Below are 24,102 nucleotides of genomic sequence, written 5' to 3'. Positions count from 1 at the left end.
GCTGAGTGCTAAAGAATTGATGCTTTTGAACTGTGGTGTTGGAGAAGACTCTTGAGAGTCCCTTGGACTGCCAGGAGATCCAACCAGTCCATTCTGAAGGAGATCAGCCCTGGAATTTCTTTGGAGGGAATGATGCTAAAGCTGAAACTCCAGTACTTTGGCCACCTCATGTGAAGAGTTGACTCATTGGAAAAGACTCTGATGCTGGGAGGGATTGGGGGCAGGAGGAGAAGGGGACGACAGAGGATGAGATGGCTGGATGGCATCATGGACTCGATGGACGTGAGTCTGGGTGAACTCCAGGAGTTGGTGATGAACAGGGAGGCCAGGTGTGCTGCGATTCATGGGGTCGCAAAGAGTCGGGCACGACTGAGTGACTGAACTGAACTGAACTGATGATAGTTCTATTTTTAGTTTTTCTGAGGGATCTGTGTACTGTTTTCCATCGTGGCTGCACCAATTTCCATTTCCACCAATGGTTCATTAAGGTTCTCTTTTCTCCATATTCTCACCAACATTTGTTTTTTGTTGTCTTGTTGATAATGGCCATTCTGATAGGTATGTGGTGATAACTCATTTTAGTTTTGAATTGCAATTCCCTAATGATTAGTGGTGTTGAGCATCTTTTCATGTATCTTTTGGCTATCTGTATGTCTTCCTTTGGAAAATGTTTATTCAAATTTTCTGCTCAATTTTTATTCATATTATTTTTTAAAAATAATTAAGTTTAATTGGAGATTAATTACTTTACAATATTGTAGTTGTTTTTGCCATACCCTGACATGAATCAGCCATGGGTGTACATGTGTCCCCCATCCTGAACTATATTATTTTTTATATATTGAACTCTGTGAGTTTATTGTATATTTTAGATATTAGCTCCTCAATGGAAATACTGTTTGCAAATATCTTCTCCCATTCAGTACATTGCCTTTTGGTTTTATTGATAATTTCGAGAGAATTAACTCTTAGGTAGGTTGACAAGGAGTTGGGGGCTGTTGAGGAGGAGAAAGGGGTCCAGAGTTCTCAAAGAGGAGAAAAGGACAAACTTTTCTTCTGCATCCCTTTGTTTTAGTCACATAAAACATTGTTTCTTTAAGCTCAGAGCTAATGGCTCAAGGGTATTTTTTCCCTTAAGTTCTATACTAAGGATTATATAACAACAAATGTATCTTGCTGGAGGACACCTTTCTCCTTCTTAACAAGAACCTTTTGACTAATCTTGTTATCTTATGTGGGAGTGGGTCTGGTTAGACCTTTCTATTATTAGTTCTAATCTTACTGATTTAAGATGTATGTTGTGGGAGTGAGTCTGGCAAAAGTACATAAGGCCTTGCTAAGACTTGCCAGAAGCAGAAGATATTAAGAAGAGGTGGCAAGAATACACGGAAGAACTGTACAAAAAAGATCTTCACGACCCAGATAATCATGGTGATGTGATCACTAATCTAGAGCCAGACATCTTGGAATGTGAAGTCAAGTGGGCCTTAGAAAGCATCACTACGAACAAAGCTAGTGGAGGTGACGGAATTCCAGTTGAGCTATTTCAAATCCTGAAAGATGATGCTGTGAAAGTGCTGCACTCAATATGCCAGCAAATTTGGAAAACTCAGCAGTGGCCACAGGACTGGAAAAGGTCAGTTTTCATTCCAATCCCAAAGAAAGGCAATGCCAAAGAATGCTCAGACTACCACACAATTGCACTCATCTCACATGATAGTAAAGTAATGCTCAAAATTCTCCAAGCCAGGCTTCAGCAATACGTGAACCATGAACTTCCAGATGTTCAAGCTGGTTTTAGAAAAGGCAGAGGAACCAGAGATCAAATTGCCAACATCCGCTGGATCATGGAAAAGCAAGAGTTCCAGAAAAACATCTATTTCTGCTTTATTGACTATGCCAAAGCCTTTGACTGTGTGGATCACAATAAACTGTGGGAAATTCTGAAAGAGATGGGAATACAGACCACCTGACCTGCCTCTTGAGAACTCTGTATGCAGGTCAGGAAGCAATAGTCAGAACTGGACATGGAACAACAGACTGGTTCCAAATAGGAAAAGGAGTATGTCAAGGCTGTATATTGTCACCCTGCTTATTTAACTTCTATGCAGAGTACATCATGAGAAACGCTGGACTGGAAGAAACACAAGCTGGAATCAAGATTGCCGGGAGAAATACCAATAACCTCAGATATACAGATGACACCACCCTTATGGCAGAAAGTGAAGAGGAACTAAAAAGCCTCTTGATGAAAGTGAAAGAGGAGAGTGAAAAAGTTGGATTAAAGCTCAACATTCAGAAAACGAAGATCATGGCATCCGGTCCCATCACTTCATGGGAAATAGATGGGAAACAGTAGAAACAGTGTCAGACTTTATTTTTTTGGGCTCCAAAATCACTGCAGATGGTGACTGCAGCCATGAAATTAAAAGACGCTTACTCCTTGGAAGAAAAGTTATGACCAACCTAGATAGCATATTTAAAAACAGAGACATTACTTTGCTGACTAAGGTCTGTCTAGTCAAGGCTATGGTTTTTTCCTGTGGTCATGTATGGATGTGAGAATTGGTCTGTGAAGAAGGCTGAGCACCGAAGAATTGATGCTTTTGAACTGTGGTGTTGGAGAAAACTCTTGAGAGTCCCTTGGACTGCAAGGAGATCCAACCAGTCCATTCTGAAGTAGGGATTTCTTCGGAAGGAATGATGCTAAAGCTGAAGCTCCAGTACTTTGGACACCTCATGTGAAGAGTTGACTCATTGGAAAAGACTCTGAGGGATTGGGGGCAGAGGAGATGGGGACGACTGAGGATGAGATGGCTGGATGGCATCACTGACTCGATAGACGCGAGTCTGAGTGAACTCTGGGAGATAGTGATGGACAGGGAGGTCTGGCATGCTGCGATTCATGGGGTCACAAAGAGTCAGACACGACTGAGTGACTGAACTGAACTGTACTGAACTGAAGACTTGTGAGGGGGGCACACTCTGTCCCCCTTCCAATGTTTATGTCAGAAGCTTTCTCTGTCCTTTTCACTGTAATAAAACTTCTGCCACACAAAAAAAGCTCTGCGTGATTAAGCCTGGTCCCTGATCCCTAAGTTAAAACTTCTTTGGAGATCATGATTCTGATATTGTTTACTGTAATCTATCAGTTTCCTTCACTGTGCAAAAACTTTTTACTTTGATATAGTAGTGTTTAGTTACTTTTGCTTTTGTTTCCTTTCCCTGAGGAAACAAATCAAAAAAAAAAAGTGTCACTATGACTGATGTCAAAGTATATATTGCCTATGTTTTTTTCTAGGAGTTTTATGGTTTTAGGTATTACATTTATGTTTTTAAACAACTTTGATCTCACTCGTTGGCATGTGGCTGTTCAGTTTTCAAAACACCATTTATAGAGACACTGTGTTCTCTCCACTGTATATTCTTGGCTCCTCTGTCATAAACTGATTGGCCACATAAAAATAGGCTTATTTCTGGGCTGTCTGTTCTGTTCCATTGATACTTATATGTCTGTTTTTGCGCCAGTGCCATATAGTTTTGATTATTATAACTTCGTAGTATAGTTTGAAACCATGGAGTATGATATCTCCAGCATTGTTCTTCTTTCTCAAAATTGCTTTGACTACACAGGGTCTTTTGTGGTTTGTACAAATGTAGGATTATTTGTTCCAGTTCTGTGAAAAATGCCATTGGACTTTTAATGAAATTATGATACTTTGAAATTGATTATCTGGTCTAGCGGGATAAAGGCAATTGAAAACCCAATTTGTATTCTATAAAGAGAATATGAAAATAAATGATAATGTAATTAAATGGTCCTCTGAATTATAAGAGAGAGACATATTTTTGGATTTAGTTGAGTTTATTGATATGGCTGCACTTCCTAGAGATTCTGTATTCAATGTGCTAGTTCCAGCAGCTTTATACAAGACTGAAACGATTGTTTTAAATGTAAGTTTTAAAGAAGATGTTTCAAATTAACAATCAATCAATTTCATCTTAGGAAGAATGTGTTTCCAGAATGCAGAACTGAACAATAGTCAGGAATGAGAGGGAGGTGGAGGACAGAACTGTGGAGACTCGGGGTGGGGGAAGAGAATCAAGATAATAGATGAAGAGGAAGAGAGTTAACAGTTTCTGGATCCCTCCTATGTGCCAAGTACAATATAGGAGCTTCCAGACAGCATCTCTAAATTTTATTTAATACTTCTGATAACCACATGATATGGGGATTGTTATCATTCCACTATAAACGTAGTAGTGAAAGTAGTGAAAGTTGCTTAGTCGTGTCCAACTCTTTGTGAACCCATGGACTTCAGCCCATGGAATTCTCCAGGCTAGAAAACTGGAGTGGGTAGCCTTTCCCTTCTCTAGGGGATCTTCCCAACCCAGGGGTCAAACCTAGGTCTCCCGCATTGCAGGCAGGTTCTTTTCCAGCCGAGCTACAGTGGAAGCCCAAGAATACTGAAGTGGGCGAAGTGAAGTCGCTCAGTGGTGTCCGACTCTTTGCGACCCCATGGGGTGTAGCCTATTAGGCTCCTCCGTCCATGGGATTTTCCAGGCAAGAGTACTGGAGTGGGTAGCCTATTCCTTCTCCAGCTGATCTTCCCAACCCAGGAATCGAACCGGGGTCTCCTGCATTGCAGGCGAATTCTTTACCGACTGAGCTATCAGGGAAGCCCATATAATTTCACTACAGAGGAGAGGAAACTGAGGTTCAGGGATGTTAAGTTACTTTCCCCAAATTACACAGCTCTTACATAGCAAAGGCATGACAGGAGCACAGGACTCCAGAAGGCAGAATAGGGGAGTCTGTGGTGGTGGGGGAGGGTTGCCTTTCTCATGCGTCAGCAGATCCTGCAGTTCCTGCCTCCCATCCCAGGGACATGGGAGCCTGGTGGGCTGCCGTCTATAGGGTCGCACAGAGTCGGACACAACTGAAGCGATTTAGCAGCAGCAAAGCTCAGCTGAATCAGATACAGAAAATAAGTCGTGCTATTGCCTGACTCGGACGCTAGAGGGCGCAACTTTGGAAATTTTCTTTCTAGACAGTCTGTTTCGTCGGAAGCAAATACCTGTAACAGAGAGCAGATTATGTGTTGTATACCAGGAGTGAGTATGGACTAACCTCAGTGTTGGGAGCTCTGAGCTTTCCATTGCCTTGTGGCAGGACAAATGCACCCGTGACCATCCTATGTGTGAGGTGTACTGTCTTCTGTTCAGTTTGCGCAGTGGGTGTCAGGTAGTTTGAAAGATCCCTTGGGTTCAGCACCGATAGCTGGCAGTTTCTTTTGAAATTCCAGTGCTAAGTGTGGTCATTTCCACACAGTAGGACCTCTATCGATGTTTGCTTAAGAAGAAACATTGTCACCGTACTATCACCCTCTGTTTAGTCACTGCCTTGTCAAAATCCCCCAGTGGCTTTCTAATGCCCTTTAGGTAAAGTTTGCACTGTTTAACTTGGCTTTCAAGTCTCACCATAGACTGTGATCTAAGTTTATCTCAAACTAACTCCCATTCCGCCAGCAATCACCCCAATCTTAACATATACGTATCCTTAATGTACTCCTGAAGCGGCCAGTGCCTGAAATTAGATGCTTCACATCACACCCTGCACATGCTAAATACTCTGGAGTTGCTGCTGCTGCTACTATGACTGCTGCTAATACTACTTATACCACTAGATCTAGAAATTGGCAGAGGCAAGTTTGAACTCAGGTCTCCTGAGCAAGTCCAGTGCTCTTAGCTCCCTTTGCTTCTTTGCAGCACACATTTCAGTACATAGTGAATATTGAAGAATGAAACCTTTGATTCCATTCTCCTTGGCTCCTTCTGCATCCTTTTTAGGGTCCTGTGGCCCAAGGGATGGAACAGGAGATTTTAGTGACCAGAGGACAGGACTAATTTCTCCCTGAGCAGACGTAGATGTGTCCAGCATCGGAAATCTGGAGTTGGAAGCTACTTTTGACATGATCTCCTCCAAGCCAATGTGTAAATAACTTCTACGGCACCCATTAAAGAGGTTTACCCAGTCTCTGCCTGTGTGTACCTTTCCTTTAAAAGGCTGCTGATCCCAGCCGTGATAGGGAAAACAGTCTGTCCTGCTGCCTCTTGGCAATTTTGCCTCTGGTCCTCATTCTGCCTGCTGAAAAGACACAAACTGAGACCCTACCAGCTCTGACCATCCTTTTCCTCTCTTGTTATAGTTGGAAGATGTGACAGCAAAGCAATCATTCAAAGTTCCATCCTTATCATTTTTCACTTTGTTCTTTTTGGCCTTGGTTTTGTACATCAGCTTTGAAACTATCATCCCAGGGCTAATGCCTGGCGTTAATGAGTAACTAAGAACACTCTACTTTTGCAATAGAGTAGGGCACATTATAAAAATGGAAAGATTTTGCTTTCTGAGATATGCAAGTGGCTTCTTGGGCATGTGCTGTAAGTACTTTTTTCCTCTTTTGGAACTTTGAGCATTTCTGTCAGCAAGTCAGAATTCCAAATAATCATGAGCTTCAGATTGTTAATTCTAGAGGCCAAGGTCTAAGTGTGATCCTCTGATAATTGACCCCCCTACTAGCCTCTGTGACTTTTTCAGAAAAAGGACTTTGGTGACAACATGGAGATTGGACAGAGAGGGTAGAAGCAGGGGTGTTGGTCTGGGAGAGATTGAAGGCTATGTGACTTGCTAGGATATGGTGAAATAGTTTAGGCCTCCCAGGTGGCATAGTGGTAGTTTAGTCCATAAACTGAGGCAGTGGCAGTAGAAAGGGAGAGAAGGGAAGAGGTATTTAGAAGGTACCACTCATAGGTCATCATGACTCATTAGATGTGGGGGATGAAGAATGAAGAAACCCCTAAAATGACTCCCAGGTTTCTGGCATGGGAGCCTCAGTAGATAGTGATATGGAATGAAGGTGATGGAGCAGCCTTGAGGGTCAAGGAGACGATGTGTTTACATTAGGAAACAGATTTCCAAATGGAAACTGAGGTATGTGTGGAACATTCTAGTGGATACATGCAGTAGGCAGCTGGACAAATTACTGAGAATATAGAAGCACACTGTAATACAGTATGTAGTTTTGTGCTATGGCAGCTTAGTTCCTGGAAGTGGACAAGATCACTCAGGAAGGAAATAGAGGACTATTTCTTTCTTCATATCACTCCTGTCCATGGTCACTGGATTCCACAGCTGACTCCCGTACTCTTCTGTCTTGTACTCTTTCAGGCTCAGAGAATCTTACATCATATTTTCTGATTGCTGCTCTGATAAATAAAAATATAACGTGAATGAATATAAGGATAATAGTGTTTAGATGTCTTGCAACTTAGAAATGACTGTATTATACTGATGGTGACAGAGATCTGAAATGCAAAAGGTTACACTTTCATTTTCCTGTTATTTAGAAATATTCCTATACTTTCCATATGTTGCATGAATGTATTAATTTCAGCTCATGATCATGTACATGGCTCCATAAACTACCACCCTTCCATTCCAACTAAACATACTTTTCTTGTGAAAATTATTTCCCCCCCTTTTTTTCCGGCCACACAGCATGGCACCCAGGATATTAGTTCCCTTGTCAGTGATCAAATCTGTGCCCCTTGCAGTGGAAGGGCGGAGTTCGAACCACTGAACCACGATGGAAATCCCTCTTTTAGTCTTTTATTCAAAGAAAAGTACAAGCTTTCTCTCATCTCATCTCTCGTAGATTTTATCTTACGAATAATGCCAAAATTAAAAAAATCTAAAATTCTTATATATTAATATAAATAATAATGTAAGCAGAAGAGTGCTAATGTTATCTGAAGATTCTTTTCACTCCAAAAGGTTGCCTCTAGTTCAAATAAAAAGTAATTCAATTTCCATAAAGTCAGTTTACTCCCAGAATTTTCATATGTCACTATTACATCTGAATGACAATCCTTGCCACTATTTCTGTGGCCCCAGGAACCTACTTCCTGCTCCTATTAGATGTGTCATTAGTTTCTCAGGGGAGAAAAGCGTCCCCATAGGCCTTGGTGAGCACACCATTAAATATTTTCTATTGTTTTACTAATCACGATGCGTGATTATTACATGTTTCTGATTCAGAGTTTTCATCCAGCTAAGATTCCCCAATGGTTTTCTCACCTCATCTCTTATAGATTACCTTCCTTCCAAAATGCCACTGTTCTTCTCTCTGGTTCTCTTGATACTTGGGCTTCATTGTGCACCACCTAACAGCTGTGAAGGCAAAATAACCTCCTGCCTTTCCCCCCAACAAAATGCCACTCTCTATAAGATGTCATCTATCAATGCTGACTTTGCATTCAACCTGTACCGGAGGGTCACTGTGGAGACTCCAGATCAGAACATCTTCTTTTCCCCTGTGAGCATCTCTGCAGGACTGGCCATGCTCTCCCTTGGGGCCTGCTCCAGCACCCAAACTCAAATCCTGGAAAGCTTGGGATTCAACCTTACAGACACCCCAATGGCAGAGATTCAGCAGGGCTTCCAGCACCTGATCTGTTCACTGAATTTTCCAAAGAAGGAGCTGGAATTACAGATGGGAAATGCCCTTTTCATTGGGAAGCAGCTGAAACCACTGGAAAAGTTCTTGGATGATGTCAAGAACCTCTATGAGACTGAAGTCTTTTCTACCGACTTCTCCAATGTTTCTGCAGCCCAGCAGGAGATCAATAGTCATGTGGAGAGGCAAACCAAAGGGAAAATTGTGGGCCTCATCCAAGACCTCAAACCAAACACCATCACAGTCCTGGTGAACTACCTTTGCTTTAAAGGTAAGGTTCTAAGATGTCAATTTCTAGTTCAATGTTCCATAATTTGATGAGGCACTGGAGGGAGCTCATGGTGTCTTCTCACTGGCATTAGTGGGTGTCTCTCGTACCACAGAGACCTGTTCCACTGGATATAGCTGTGTGTAATTTTGGATATTCCCGGAGGGACACATAGCTCTGTGGATGAAACAAGTAAATCTCTAGGGAGAGGGAATATTCAGAGAGATGAGGAGTTACAATGGTTTGAACACCCTGCTCACATTTAGCTAAAGGATCATGGTTTCCAAAAGATTTGGTGAGGTGAGACAAGCTTGCACTTGGCAGGTAAACAGAATTAGTTTTAAATCTTATTGTGACCCTCACTTGCTGTTCATTCTTGGGCATGTTACATAAAGGCTTCTATCACGTACTATGTACCCACTATATACTAAGCTCCATGCTACATGTGTGGTTGATACACATTGTCTCATCTAATCTTCACGGTTAATAAATTTCAGAGCTGGTATTCCCACCCAGGTTTGTCTGATTCTAAAGCTGGTTCTTGTAACAACAAGAATCATGTGACTCTTTTCTGAAGGTGCTGTGCCCAAATGATTTCTCCTGGTTCTACAGCACATGTCAGCCATGTTTGGTGGAAGAGTGAACGATTCTTGGCCACAAATCACACACTTGTAGACGGATAAAACGGCAGAACAGATCTGTTGTCTCATTTCATCCTGTGTGTTGGATGTGCTTATACCTTTTTACGGAAGAGGAAACTGTGGCTCTGATGGGTTTAGTGTAAGTATAGTGATTTTGAACACAGACGGAACATCTGTTGAACATGGAGTCCAATAGCCCTGGGTGTGACTCCTGGCTCTGCCACCAGCTATCTGGGAGACTATGTAAAGTCACTGTCTCTCCCTGATCCTCAGTTACTCATTTTTAAAACTGGTTGACAGAAGTTACCTACCTCTGCGGTGGTATTCATTACTAGATTAGATGACTGATGGAGAGGTTCACATTGGCGCTAATGCAGGTTTAAAACAAACTCTCTCCTCTTTGTATTTTAAGCCCAGTGGGCAAATCCTTTTGATCCATCCAAGACAGAAGAGGGTTCCAGCTTCTTAGTGGACAAGACCACAACAGTGCAAGTGCCCATGATGCACCAGGTGGATCAATACTATCACCTGGTGGATACAGAGCTGAACTGCACCGTGCTGCAAATGGACTACAGCAAGAATGCTCTGGCGCTCTTTGTCCTTCCCAAGGAGGGCCAGATGGAGGGGGTGGAAGGGGCCATGTCATCGAAAATACTGAAGAAATGGAACCGCTTACTGCAGAAGGGGTAAACATCTTAGATGATGTGCAAAGTGGAGGGTGGGCATAAGACTAAGTTCAGAAGAAACCCAGAGGCAGGAGAAACACCCTGAACCACTTAAGAGCTGTGTGATGACCACTAAAGTATAGTGAGGAGATCCTCTTTGCCAATCCCTTTGCTGGGTACTTTACATACATTATTTCATCTAAACTCATCAACAAACCAGCAAAGGAGATAATATTATAAGAATTTTTCAAATGAAGAAGTTGGGACTAGAAAAATGAAATGAACTATACAAAGTCAGCCAGCTAGTAAAAATGATACTTTTCCCAGAGTCCAGCTGGAGCTTGGGGAATGGGTAAGATATTGATAGATGTTCCATACTGCACCAGAAGTGTTAGATGGAAATCCATGAAATTCCCCTGGTACTACCAATTGTCATTCACGCCATTGACATCCCAACTTTTGTGAATATCCCTAGAGATGTTTGTTGTGTATTATAAGTGAGTTACATCTCCCAACTTCCATTGCCGCAGTCCCAAATGGGCTGAACCAGAGAGCATTTCATCTGGGATAACTTCTAAGGTTTTGGTATCATGTGTTGACCTGCATAGTAGTGGTTACCAATTCTTAGGGAAGGAGCAGAATCCAAGACCATACCAAAGAGACAGAAAGGGAGGGAATCATGAGCTTGGTGTTCTAATAGCCATACGTTCCCTCTTCTTTTCCCCACAGGTGGGTTAACTTATTTGTTCCAAAGTTTTCCATTTCTGCCACATATGACCTTGGAGGCATCCTTCTGAAGATGGGCATCCAGGATGCTTTTGCTGACAATGCTGATTTTTCTGGACTCACAAAGGACAATGGTCTTAAAGTTTCCAATGTAAGTTGATAGAGTCCTTTAATATATGAGATGTAAGGGCCATTGACAAGCAGTTAATTCAGATCTCTCATTTTATCAGTGATGATTCTGAAGCCTATAGAGGCAGAATAACTCTTCCTAGGCCAGATTTACTCCAGGGCCATTCTCATTACCCCCAAAACAAGTCATTGTAACAGTGACTTCCATCCTCGACTTTCATGTTCTAAAATGATTCTGATGGAAGAACTTAATCATTAGAATCGACTCTGATGAAATACAGTTCTTGAGGAGGTGGCAGGGGCAGGAGAAAGCTTAATAAATGACTTCTAGTCAGAAAGCCATGAATAAAAGGTTGTCCCTTGACAGCAAGTTCTACAATCAGCAGAGATTCATTAACTACACTTAGCCTAGTGTCTTTCCTATTCAAGCACCATCAACACAGTATAGGGAAGGGGTAGCCCCATCCTTTCTTCTACTTCCCTACTCTAAACTGTTTCAAAGTCATTTCCTGTTTCTTCCGGGGATCAGCAGTGTTTGTTCTCCCCCAACAGGTTGCCCACAAGGCTATGTTTTACATTGGTGAAAAGGGAACTGAAGCCATTCCTGAAGTCAGATTCCTGAATCAGCCTGAGACAACTCTTCTTCATCCTATCATCCAATTTGATAGATCTTTCCTGTTGTTGATATTGGAGAAAAACACTAGGAGTATTCTCTTTCTAGGGAAAGTTGTGGACCCAACGGAAGTGTAGTTGCAAAGAGGCTATTGGCTAATTTCATGTGCTTATTGCAATGAGAAATAAATAAACAGTATAGCCCGATGTGATCGATATGGGCTTGGACATGATTTCCTTTGTGCAGGGGTGGAGGCTGGACCCTAGCCGAACTACACTGGGTATGAAAGAGGCCACTCGTGTGTTCAGATAGTCAATGAGTGGCTCAGTATCCAAAGCACAAGGAGGCCCCATGTCAATATGTTCCTCTTTGTCAGAACATCCACTCCCATCCCAATTAGTCAGCTCCAAGGAATTTTACTGGGCTGACAAATGCCCTGTCTTCTGCCCTCTTGGTAAATAGTTGAAATGAAGGTCAAGTCCTCATACCCCATGATTCCAATAAAAAGTACAACGAATATTAAGTGGCATAAATGCAGTGGATTATATGTGAACTTCTCAACCTCCTTCTTCCCACCTAATCAAAATTGTTCTCTGTGTTCTTGCCAGAACTGCCACCGGTGTCTTGTAAAAAGATGTTTTCACTACAGGGCTGAGTCACCGACTGAGAGCTACTGGTAGGGATGTAGCTTTTGTGACCTAACAAGCATGGTACAAAAAAGCAAGAGAGACAAAGATGAACTTCATTGTACAAGCCCACCTTGCCCCTAAAAAATGTTTTCTTATTGCTAATTTATAAGCTGGGAGGGGAGAAGGAAAGTGATTCATTCATATTATATCTCATAGCCCTTCCTTTTCTGTATTCTAATCAGACCCCTTTCTAAAAAGTTGTACCCCTGTCCCACTTGCTTAAGTATAAATCTCCTGGTTAGTTTTACTGAAATTTGATACCACCCTGTTCTCAGATGCTTCAGCAACTTCCCCTTGTCTGTTCATGTTCTTCTACCCCCATCTACTAAACTAGACGTTATTTCAGACAATATGTATTCAAAGCCCCAGTATTAGAATTCAGTACACAAAAATAGTACAGTAACTGTAAATGATGTACTAACTGAAATTCTAGCTCTAAGGTGCGATTCTTCAGTGACAGGGAAATAATAACAAGTGCATAAGTGCTTTTGCAAATATTGCACTTTCAGGTTGAAACAAATATATATGTTTAGAAAAGTACATAGCCCACAAGCATTCTGGTGTTTTATCAGATAATTTGGATGGAGGTTTGCTTACTCTTGGTATAGCTTACATTTTGGTTTTATGGATAATAAGTTGGAAGTCCAGACAGGAAAGGTGATTTATAGGACAGAAAAATCATTGCTAACATGCAGTTTGGTTTCACTGAGGTTACATTACAATTTTGGCTTTGCTGCTTATATTGTTTTGTGATCTTGGACAAGGTACTTAAACCCTTCACTTTGTTTTCCTCATCTTTAAAATGGGAGCACTAATGATATCCATGTCATCAGGATTTTGTGAACATTCCTGCTATAATGCATGTAATGTTCTTGTCACAGAGCCAGATATCTGATAAGGGAAGTGTTAGCTGCTCAGTCGTGTCTGACTGTTTGTGACTCCATGGACTGTAGCCTGTCAAGCTCCTCTGTCCATGGAATTCTCCAGGCAAGAATACTGGATTGGGTTGCCATGCCCTCCTCCAGGGGATCTTCCTGACTCAGGAATTGAACCTAAGTCTCTTACATCTTCTGCATTAGCAGGTGGGATCTTTACCACTAGCACCAACTGGGAAGCCCAGATATTTGATAAAAAGCCTTATAAATATTAATTGTTATTCCTGTTGGTCAACATTAGCCAGTAACTTAGGGACAGAGCCAAGATTATAGTGTGGGTCTCCTGATTTGGAGATATGCTTTCTAGCTCAGGCCCTACCTCCAGAGACCTGAGTAAATGCCATACATTTCCCTCTCTAAACCTCTCCAAATGAGTTCATCAGAAATTGTTTTGAGAGAAATATCAGTTTCTCCAGTTGCAAGTTGGGAATTAGGAAGACACTATCTTTCTAGCAGTTCATGTATCTTATTAGAGAACAAATCTCATTTAATCACTTATTCCTGTAGCTGGATCATAAAGGATGGTCACTATTTACCTTATAAATCTCAGTTTATTCTAGCAAACCAGGACTAAAATATAAATTCCTTAATTTCATAAGGGTTAATCATAAAATACCTATACCAATATATCATTTAGCAGTAAAAGTTCACAACAGAATTTTTACTAAATTGGGGAAAAAGGCAAATACTTTATTATTGTTCCTATTAAACATTACCTTGGAGGTCCCAGTGAATACAGCAAGATAAGAAAAAGAAATCCACATTATTAAAAATGGAGCAGAAAGAAGAAAACAAATCTCTCTGCACAGAGTTGAAGGTGAAGTCGCTCAGTCGTGTCCGACTCTTTGCGACCCCGTGGACTGTAGCTTACCAGGCTCCTCCGTCCATGGGATTCTCCAGGCAAGAATACTGGAGTGGGTTGCCATTTCCTTCTCCAGGGGATCTTCCAGACCCAGGGATCGAACCCAGGTCTCCCGCATTGGAGGCAGACGCTTTAACCTCTGAGCCACCAGGGAAGTCCCTCTGCACAGAAAAACCCAATAAAAATCTGTGACTAAACTCTTAGAACAAAAGGGAGAAAACTTGCAGGGGGACAAGGTACAAAAATGTAGTGGCATAGATTATAGGAAGTTAATTAAGTCTTTTTTCTTTTCTCCATTGTAATAGAATCACAGACACAAGTCTTCCCTAATATATTACATTTCTTAGCCTTTCTTACAATTAAGAGTGCCCATGAGACTAAGTTCTCATCAATGGAATGTGAGTATATGTGTGGTGTGACGTTTACTGGCCAGGGCATTACAATAAGTCAGGTACCTCTTTCATTCTTTTTCCATCTCATTTGAACTGGATTGTGGACTTGTGATTTATTAATAGTTTGATCACCAGGAAGATGAAGAGCTCTTTAGCGTGATGCAATATATGTGGCTCTTTTCAGAGTAGTATGTTAAATGTCAAAAAATTTAGCATTACAAAGGCCATCAGTAATATTGAAATATAATTATAAAAATAATGCAATTGAAATTACTAATGTGGTGATATGTATGCTTGAACCACAATGTATTAATTAGATCTTATAAGTGATATAATGAAAACATTCTTTCCAAAGTAATAGGAAGTATGTGATGTTTCAAGATATCTCCAACAATAATAATGTGTTTTGAAATTATGTGAACTTTGTGATAAAAATCACAGGTACAGTGGCCACTACTGTGGTTTGTGGCCCACATTTATAAATGAACAAAATGCTAAATTTTGGCTGGAGGTTGGTAAAATTACAGATGAATTTTTTCATAAACAAATGTATAGGTTCTCAAAATTTTATCCTTAAACATCCTTGAAGTTTTTCTGGACTCCAGGTTAAAAATTCTGCTTTTGCAGTAAAAACATAATGGAAAAGACCTTGATATCTAAATACGTATATGGAAGAGAGGTGGCCACTGACCAAAAATTCTTATTGCAGATGATTTAAGTGACTAGAAATAAATTTCTGTCTTCTTTAAGAATTAGATTTATCGTGAGAATATTTACTAAGCAGCCTGGCTGTATTAGTCTGATCAGACTGCCATAGCAACATCAAAACTGATTGGCTTAAACAAGAGAAACTTTTTTTTTCCTCGCAGTTTTGAAGGCTAGAGGTCTGTGATCAAGGTGCTGGCAAATCACATTTCTGTTGAAATCCTTCTTCCTAGTTGAAGCCTTTGTGCCATGTGCTCTCATGCCTTTTTCTCTCATGCATACTTGTGTGTGGGAAGAGCCACTGAGCTCTTAGGTATCTCTTCTTATAAGAACACTAATCTTATCAGAAAAGGTCCCCACTCTGGCCACCTCATTTAGCCTTAATTACTTCCTTAGTCCATATATAGCCACACTGCCGAGACAGGCCTTCATCATATGAATGGGAGGAACACGTACATCCCATCCGTAAAGTGAAGTGAAAGTGAAGTGAAAGTGAAGTCGCTCAGCTGTGACCGACTCTTTGCGACCCCATGAACTGTAGCCCACCAGGCTCCTCCGTCCATGGGATTCTCCAGGCAAGAGTACTGGAGCGGGTTGCCATTTCCTTCTCCAGGGGATCTTCCCGACTCAGGGATCGAACCCAGTCTCCCGCATTGTGGGCAGATGCTTTAACCTCTGAGCCCCATCCATAACACTAGCCTTATTCCAAGTCATACAGAAATTGGTAGCACTAGTTGGGATGCTGCAGGTTATGTTCTCCAGGAAGAAGACAGAGTTCATCATTGTTGTTGTTCAGTCACTAAGTTGTGTCTGAATCTTTGAGACCTCATGGACTGGAGCACACCAGGTTTTCCTGTCCTTCACTATATCTGTTTGCTCAAATTCATGTCCATTGAGTTGGTGATGCCATCTAACCAGCTCATCCTCTGCCGCATCCTTCTCTTTTTGCCTTCAGTCTTTCCCAGCATCAGGGTCTTTTCCAATGAGTCAGCTTTTTGCATCAGGTGGCCAAAGTATTGGACTTTCAGCTTCAGCAACAGTCCTTCCAATGAATATTCAGGGTTGATTTCCTTTAGAATTGGCAGGTTTGATCCCTTTGCAGTCCAAGGGACTCTCAACAGTCTTTTCCAGGACCCCAATTCAAAAGCATCAATTCTTCAGTGCTCAGACTTCTTTATGGTCCAATTCTCAGTTCTGTACATGACTACTGGAAAAATCATAGCTTTGACTATATGGACGTTTGTCGGCAAAGTGATATATCTGCTTTTTAATACACTATTTAGGTTTGTCATAGCTTTCCTTCCAAGGAGCAAGCTTCTTTTAATTTCATGGCTGCAGTCACTGTCTGAAGTGATTTTTGGAGTCCAAGAAAATAAAATCTGTCACTGTTTCCATTTTTTTCCCCATCTATTTGCCATGAAGAAATGGCACCAGATGTCATGATCTTAGTTTTTTTATGAATGTTGAGTTTCAACATACACAATGTTTATTAGGGAGTGCCTTTGCAACTGATGCAATGAAATGGATGACCCTTCACACAACCACCTCAATCAGTCATTGGGTATGGGCCAGACATCTCTCTGCAACTAAGACTGTCTTAGAAAGTTCTGAAAACTGAAGGCTTTCTACTAACTGGACAACTAGAATCTGAAAAAAGAAGTCCTTTCTTGAAAAGGAATATGTATGGAACACTTCCATGTCCAACACAATCTACTTCTAATGCTGTCAAAATCTACTTTTTCATATTAAGTCCAAGAAGGAGATCCTCCAGAGTCCTCCACTATCCATTCTCCATTTCTCCTCTCTTTAGCTGGTCTCTGTACCTCACTTGGTAACACGACTGAGACCCTCATCCCTGACAAGAGCGCTTCTTTGGCCAAGGTTACTGCATATGTCCATTCTCCATCAAAATTGGTCAAAGGAATATCAAAAGGCACCATGTGGATTGTTTCTTTGGGGCCAAGCATATTCAGCTTGCTTCCACTGTGTAACATTTCTTCCTCCTCCTGATAAAGGGTCAACTGCCCTTGTCTAGATGGTGTGATAGTCTGAACCTATTTTTTGGCCACCTGTACGGCATGTGAGATCTTAACTCCCTGACCAGAGATCAAACCTGTGACCACTGCATTGGAAGGCAGAGCCTTAACCAGTGGACCACCAGGGAAGTCCCCTGAGTCCATTTTTTAATGTTTGACTGCTAGCATCTTTTAAGCCTCACCTCTCCCTATTCCTCTTGTATACCACATCTGGGCACGCTTACAAGAAACCTAGGTGTTCTTTCCTTTGCTGCTGATGGGAGGTTTAAATTTTATAGGTCCCTGCATGCACAAAAGAATCTCCATACCCTACTTACCATAAAAACCTCAAGCCAGTTTTGTTTCTCTGATCTCTGAAGTCATTTTGGGTGAGCAAAAGAATCTGACTCTTGAAAAATCCTTACCATGTAAGCAACAAGACTTTCACACTTTGTGTGTTTGCCAATCTTGATATCTGAAACAAATTTTGAGCAGGGGTCCATTCTGTGTCTGAAGGATGGCCACAACAGATAGTGATTCCTCTTCTTGCTTGTTATACACTGAAAAAAGAATCCTGAAGTGTCCAGGCAATGGGATTCTTGTTGGTTTTCCTGGGAGAAGTACTTTCTGTTTGGAGATCATGCTCTGCAACCCTAGAGAGCCCAGAGTTGTAGAAACAGGAGGAAAATTTTCTGCCTCTGGACTTCCCTGGTGGCTTAGATGGCAAAGCGTCTGTCTACAACGCGGGAGACCTGGGTTCGATCCCTGGGTCAGGAAGATCCACTGAAGAAGGAAATGGCAATCCACTCCAGTACTCTTGCCTGGAAAATCCCATGGATAGAGGAGCCTGGTAGGCTACAGTCCATGGGGTTGCAAAGAGTCGGACACGACTAAGCGATGTTCCTTCCTGTTCCTGGACTGCCTTTGGCACAAGACTACAGCATCAACTCTTCCCTGAATCTCCACCCTGCTAGCATGTCCCCCAGTTTTGGACTTGCCAACTTCCACAATCGTGTGATCCAGTTCCATAAAATCAATCAATGAATCTCATATACATTATATATGTTGCTCATTTACTGCTGAGGCCTCATTAGAATCAGCTTAATGTCCATCTTTCTAGATTTCATCATACAACTCTTCCAGCCTCTACCCATTACCCAGTTTCAAAGCCACTTCCACATTTTAAGGTATTTGCTAGAGCCCCATTTCACAGTAACAAAACATGTCTTAGTCTGCTAAATGTCATCAATTGGGTATCTTACACAACAGAAATTAATTTTGTCATAATTTTAGAGGCCAGAAGTCCCAGATCAAAGTACAGTAGGAATAAATACTAGTAAATATTAGCCCCCTGGTTTATAGATAGCCACCTTCCCATTCTGTCCCGACACAGCCTCTGTGTGTGTGTGTGTGTTTGTGTAGAAAGAGAGAGAGAGATATCCCCTTCTTCTTGTAAAGTCTCAAATCCTGTGTAATTAGGGCCTCAACCTTATAGTTCATTTTTTGCTCAATTACAATCTAAAAGCTCTAGCTCCATATATAGTCACATGGTGGATTAAGGTTTCAGCATATAAAGTTTGGAGGGATACATTCAGTCTATAGCAGTGATCCTGTGGCATTTAAAATGTTAATTACTTCTGGATTCTAAATAAGACTTCAGGATGAAAAAGTCTTTAAGAAAAAAAGCTCGTTACTATCTACAATAGCCAGAACATGGAAGTAACCTAAATGTCTATCAACAGAGGAATGGATAAAGAAAGTGTTTATATATTATATTTATATATATGTGTGTATATATATGTGTGTATATATATAATATATGTGTGTATATATATGTGTGTATATGTATATGTGTGTATATGTATATATACACACACACATATAAAAAAATATATATATATAATATATATATACACACACACAAAATGAAATATTACTCATCCATAATAAAGAATGAAATAATGTTATTTGCAACAATATGGATGGATCTAGAGATTTTCATACTAGGCAAAGTAAGTCAGAAAGACAAATGCCATGCATCACTTACACGTGTTGTCTAATGGTATCAATGAACTTATTTTAAAAACAGAAATAGAGTCAGAGATGTAGAACACAAATTTTTTATGATTACTAGGGGAAAGTGGGGAAGGGGAGGATAAATTGGGAGACTGTGAGAGAGATATATATATATGTGTGTGTGTATGTATATACTATTATATATAAAAGAGATAACTCATAAGGACCTACTGTATAGCACAGGGAACTTGTCTGAATACTCTGTAATGACCCATATGGGAAAATGATCTAAAAAAGAGTGGATATATGTATATGTATAACTGATTCACTTTGCTATACAGCAGAAGCTAGCATAATATTTTGAATCAGCTATACACCAACACAAATATTTTAAAAGGCTCATTTAGTCTCCTTAGATAGAAAATGGTAGATTAGAGTCTTAAAAGCCCATTCTTCCATAAAACAACTAATAAACTGGCAGATTCTGTCAAAATCAATTTTACCAAACTCTCGAAAGTTATTAATATAGGCGCACCTAGCATTGGATCATCAAATATATAAGACAGTTATTAGTAGAACTAAAGGGAGATATTGACAGTAACACAATAATAGTAGCGGACTTTTACACCTCACTAACAGTTCATTCTGAAGGAGATCAGCCCTGGGATTACTTTGGAAAGAATGATGCTAAAGCTGAAACTCCAGTACTTTGGCCACCTCATGCGAAGAGTTGACTCATTGGAAAAGACTCTGATGCTGGGAGGGATTGGGGGCAGGAGGAGAAGGGGACGACAGAGGATGAGATGGCTGGATGGCATCACGGACTCGATGGACGTGAGTCTGAGTGAACTCCAGGAGTTGTGGAGACAGGGAGGCCTGGAGTGCTGCAATTCACGAGGTTGCAAAGAGTCGGACACGACTGAGCGACTGAACTGAACTGAACATCAGTGGATAGATCATCCAGACAGAAGTTCAACATAAAAACTTGAACCTTAAATGAAACACTAGAGCAGATGGTCATAATAGGTACATACAGAAATTCCAAAATGTACATGCCCAGATGACTTCACTGTCAAATTTTACCAATTTCTACAAAATAATTAAGATCAATTATTTTTGAACTATTGGAATAATATAGAAGAAAGAACACTTCCTAACTTATCCTATTAGGCCAGTATTACCTTGATACCAAGGCCAGACAAAGACATCACAAAAACAAGAAAACAAATACCAATATCATTTATATAGATGCAGATATTCTCAACAAAACTCTAGTAAGCTGAATCCAGAAAATACAGAAAGTATTATACACCATACCCAAGGAGATTTAACAAAGAAAAGCAAAGGTGGTTCAATATATAAAATTCAATTAGTATTTTACTATATATTAATAGAATGAATAAAGACACAAAATCATCTCAATAATTGAAAGTGTTCGAAAAATTAAACACAGTTTCATGATATAAGCAATCAACCAGGTAGGAATAAAAGGAAATATCCTCAATATAACAAAGGACATTTATTAAGAACTCAGAGCTAATGCCATAGTCAATAGCAAGAAACTAGCAGCATTTCTCCCCAATCAGGAGAAAGATAAGGATGCCTAATCTCACCACTTATATTCAATATTTTACTGGTATTTACATTCAAAGGGATTAGGTGTGAAAAGGAAATAAATAAATAAATTTCAAAGGAAGAAATAAACTATCTCTATCTGCAGATGAAATCCTAAAGAATCCACAGGATACCACTGGAACTAATACAGGAGGTCAGCCATATAGCAACATACAAAAATCAGGTGTATATCTACACTATATACTAGCAATAAACAATCTGAAAGAAAATTAAGAAAACAATTACATTTACAACAGCATCATAAAGATTAAAATATGTAGGCATAAACTAAACTTAGCTAAGAAAATGCAAGACTTGTACACTGAAACTATACAATGTCGTTGAAAGAAAGTAAAGAATACATAAATTAATAGAAAGTCACCCTGGGTTCATGGTTTAGAAGACTTCATATTAAGTTGGCATTACTCACCCAATATGAATCCACAGATTAAATGTAATTCTAATCAAAATTCCAACCTCCTTTTGTAGAAATGGAAAAACTGATCCTAAAATTCATAAGGAAGTACAAGGGATCCTGAGTACCCAAAACATCTTGAAAAAGAACAGAGATTTAGAAATTACACATAAACCTATGACAAGCTACAGTAATCAAAGTACTGTGGTACTGGCTTTCATAGACATGTGGATCAGCGGAATAGAATTTGAATCTAAAAATGAACCCATACATCTACGGTGACTTGATTTTTGGCAAGAGTCCCAAGTTCATTCAATGAGAAATTATAGTCTATTTGACACATGATGTTGTGACAACTGGATATTTGGATGCAAAAGAAAGAAGTTGAACGCTTACCTCACACTATATACAAAAATTAACTCCAAATAGATGAAGTTTTAATTAACTCAAAAAGAAAAATGTCTTTGAAGAAAAATGGCTTATTAAGACTTCCCTTAAACAGATATCTTTTCACACCAGAGATATCTTCAAGAAAATTAGAGATATCAAGGGAACATTTCACACAAAGATGGACACAATAAAGGACAGAAATGGTAGGGACCTAACAGGAGCAGAAGATCTTAAGAAGAGGTGGCAAGGATACACAGAAGAACTATACAAAAAAGATCTAAGATCTTTATGACCCAGATAACCACGATGGTGTGATCACTCACCTAGAGCCAGACATCCTGGAACAGGAAGCCAAGTGGGCCTTAGGAAGCATCACTGCCAGCAAAGCTAGTGGAGGTGATGGAATTTCAGTTGAACTATTTCAAATCCTAAAAGGTGATGCTGTGAAAGTGCTACACTCAATATGTGAGCAAATTGGGAGAACTCAGCAGTGACCACAGGATTGGAAAAAGTCAGTTTTCATTCCAGTCCCAAAGAAAGGCAATGCCAAAGAATGCTCAAACTACCACAAAATTCCACTCATCTGACATGCTAGCAAAGTAATCCTCAAAACTCTCCAATCCAGGCTTCAACAGTACAGGAACGGTAAAATTCCAGATGTTCAAGTTGGATTTAGAAAAGGCAGAGGAACCAGAGATCAAATTGCCAACATCTGTTGGATCATCAAAAAAGCAAGAAAGTTCCTGAAAAAACATCTACTTCAGCTTTATTGACTATGCCAAAGACTTTGACTGTGTGGGTCACAACAAACTGTGGGAAATTCTTCAAGAATACCAGATCACCAGACCTGCCTCCTGACAAATCCGTATGGAGGTCAAGAAGCTACAGTTAGAACTGGACATGGAAAAACAGACTGGTTCCAAATTAGAATAAGAGTACATCAAGGCTGTATATTGTCACCTTGCTTATTTAGCTTCTATGCTGAGTACATCATGTGAAATGTCGGGCTGGATGAAACACAAGCTGGAATCAAGATTGTTGGGAGAAATATCAATAACCTCAGATATGCAGATGACACAACCCTTATGGCAGAAAGCAAAGAAGAACTAAAGAGCCTCTTGATGAAAGTGAAAGAGTAGAGTGAAAAAGTTGGCTAAAAACTAAACATTCACAAAACTAAGAGCATGGCACCTGGTCCCATTACTTCATGGCAAATAGATTGGGAAACAATGGAAACAGTGAGAGACTTTATTTTGGGGGATCCCAAATCACTGCACGTGGTGACTGCAGCCTTGAAATTAAAAGACGTTTGCTCTTTGGAAGAAAAACTATGACCAAACTAGACAGCATATTAAAAAACAGACATTACTTTGCTGACAAAGGTCCATCTAGTCAAAGCTATGGTTTTTCCAGTAGTCATGTATGGATGTGAGAGTTGGACTATAAAGAAAGCTGAGTGTCAAAGAAATTATGCTTTTGAACTGTGGTGTTGGAGAAGACTCTTGAGAGTCTCTTGGACTACAAAAAGATCCAACCAGTCAATCCTAAAGGAAATCAGTCCTGACTATTCATTGGAAGGACTGATGCTGAGGCTGAAACCCCAATACTTTGGCCACCTGATGTGAAGAACTGACTCCTTGGAAAAGACCCTGATGCTGAGAAAGATTGAAGGCAGGAGGAGAAGGGAACAACAGAGGATGAGATGGTTGGATTGTATCACAGATTTGATGGACATGAGTCTTAGCAAGCTCTGGGAGTTGGTGATGGACAGGGAAGCCTGGTGTGCTCCAGTCCATGGGGTCGCAAAGAGTTGGACACGACTGACTGAACTGAACTGAACTTAAACAAATGTCCTCAGCAAGATCAGATTAAGGTTGTTTCCTTCTCACCCAATCAAACAGATTTAGATGGCCTCATTTAAGGAAAGAGGTTGGCAGGGGGTGAGGAAGGAAAGAAATAAGGGAGACAATTGTGTCTAGAAAAAAGATTTGGATAAGTTTGCTGTCTTATAGTGTTGGTTGCAAATAAGTGGAAAGTTTATTGAGTTTTGAGGCAATTGCATTGACAAAGAAACCACAAACTTGGTCTTAAAAGAGTTTATGACTGTATGGCTTTGTCCCCAAACTTGAGCCTTCTGAGAGAGGGGTGTGGATAATTGTGTATCCACCAAGGAAGGAAATATCCCCCAAACCCACTTGACATATGTCTATGGTTAGCAATGGACAAGGGAGTTTCTCACACAGAGAAGATTTACTATCGAAGCAGAGAACTTCCCTCATTAAAAGTGCAGAATGTCTTCAGAGTAGTGATCAGATTCCATCATTGCAATGAATAAGCGATCACAGTATATCTTTCATTCTTCCATTTTTATAAAGGGAGTTTTTATTCAGCTTATTCTGTCCTTGGAGAAGGCAATGGCACCCCACTCCAGTACTCTTGCCTGGAAAATCCCATGGATGGAGGAGCCTGGTAGGCTGCAGTCCATGGGGTCGCTAAGAGTCGGACACGACT

General features: G+C 40.4%; 1 protein-coding gene across 1 annotated transcript; it reads left to right on the top strand.

Annotated features, from left to right (window-relative positions):
• Window positions 1–6,398: 6,398 nt before the first annotated feature.
• On the top strand, window positions 6,399–11,773 carry SERPINA7 (serpin family A member 7). Its single transcript, NM_001100920.2, is given in 5 exon segments — window positions 6,399–6,441; window positions 8,152–8,787; window positions 9,838–10,111; window positions 10,820–10,967; window positions 11,498–11,773. Coding segments are annotated over 4 exon segments (1,239 nt in total). The 5' UTR covers window positions 6,399–6,441; window positions 8,152–8,168; the 3' UTR covers window positions 11,696–11,773.
• Window positions 11,774–24,102: the final 12,329 nt, after the last annotated feature.

This window comes from Ovis aries, chromosome X, assembly GCF_016772045.2.
Source record: "Ovis aries strain OAR_USU_Benz2616 breed Rambouillet chromosome X, ARS-UI_Ramb_v3.0, whole genome shotgun sequence".
Taxonomy (NCBI): domain Eukaryota; kingdom Metazoa; phylum Chordata; class Mammalia; order Artiodactyla; family Bovidae; genus Ovis; species Ovis aries.
The sequence above is the reverse complement of the archived record's forward strand: the minus strand, read 5'-3'. Positions and strand labels throughout refer to the sequence as shown.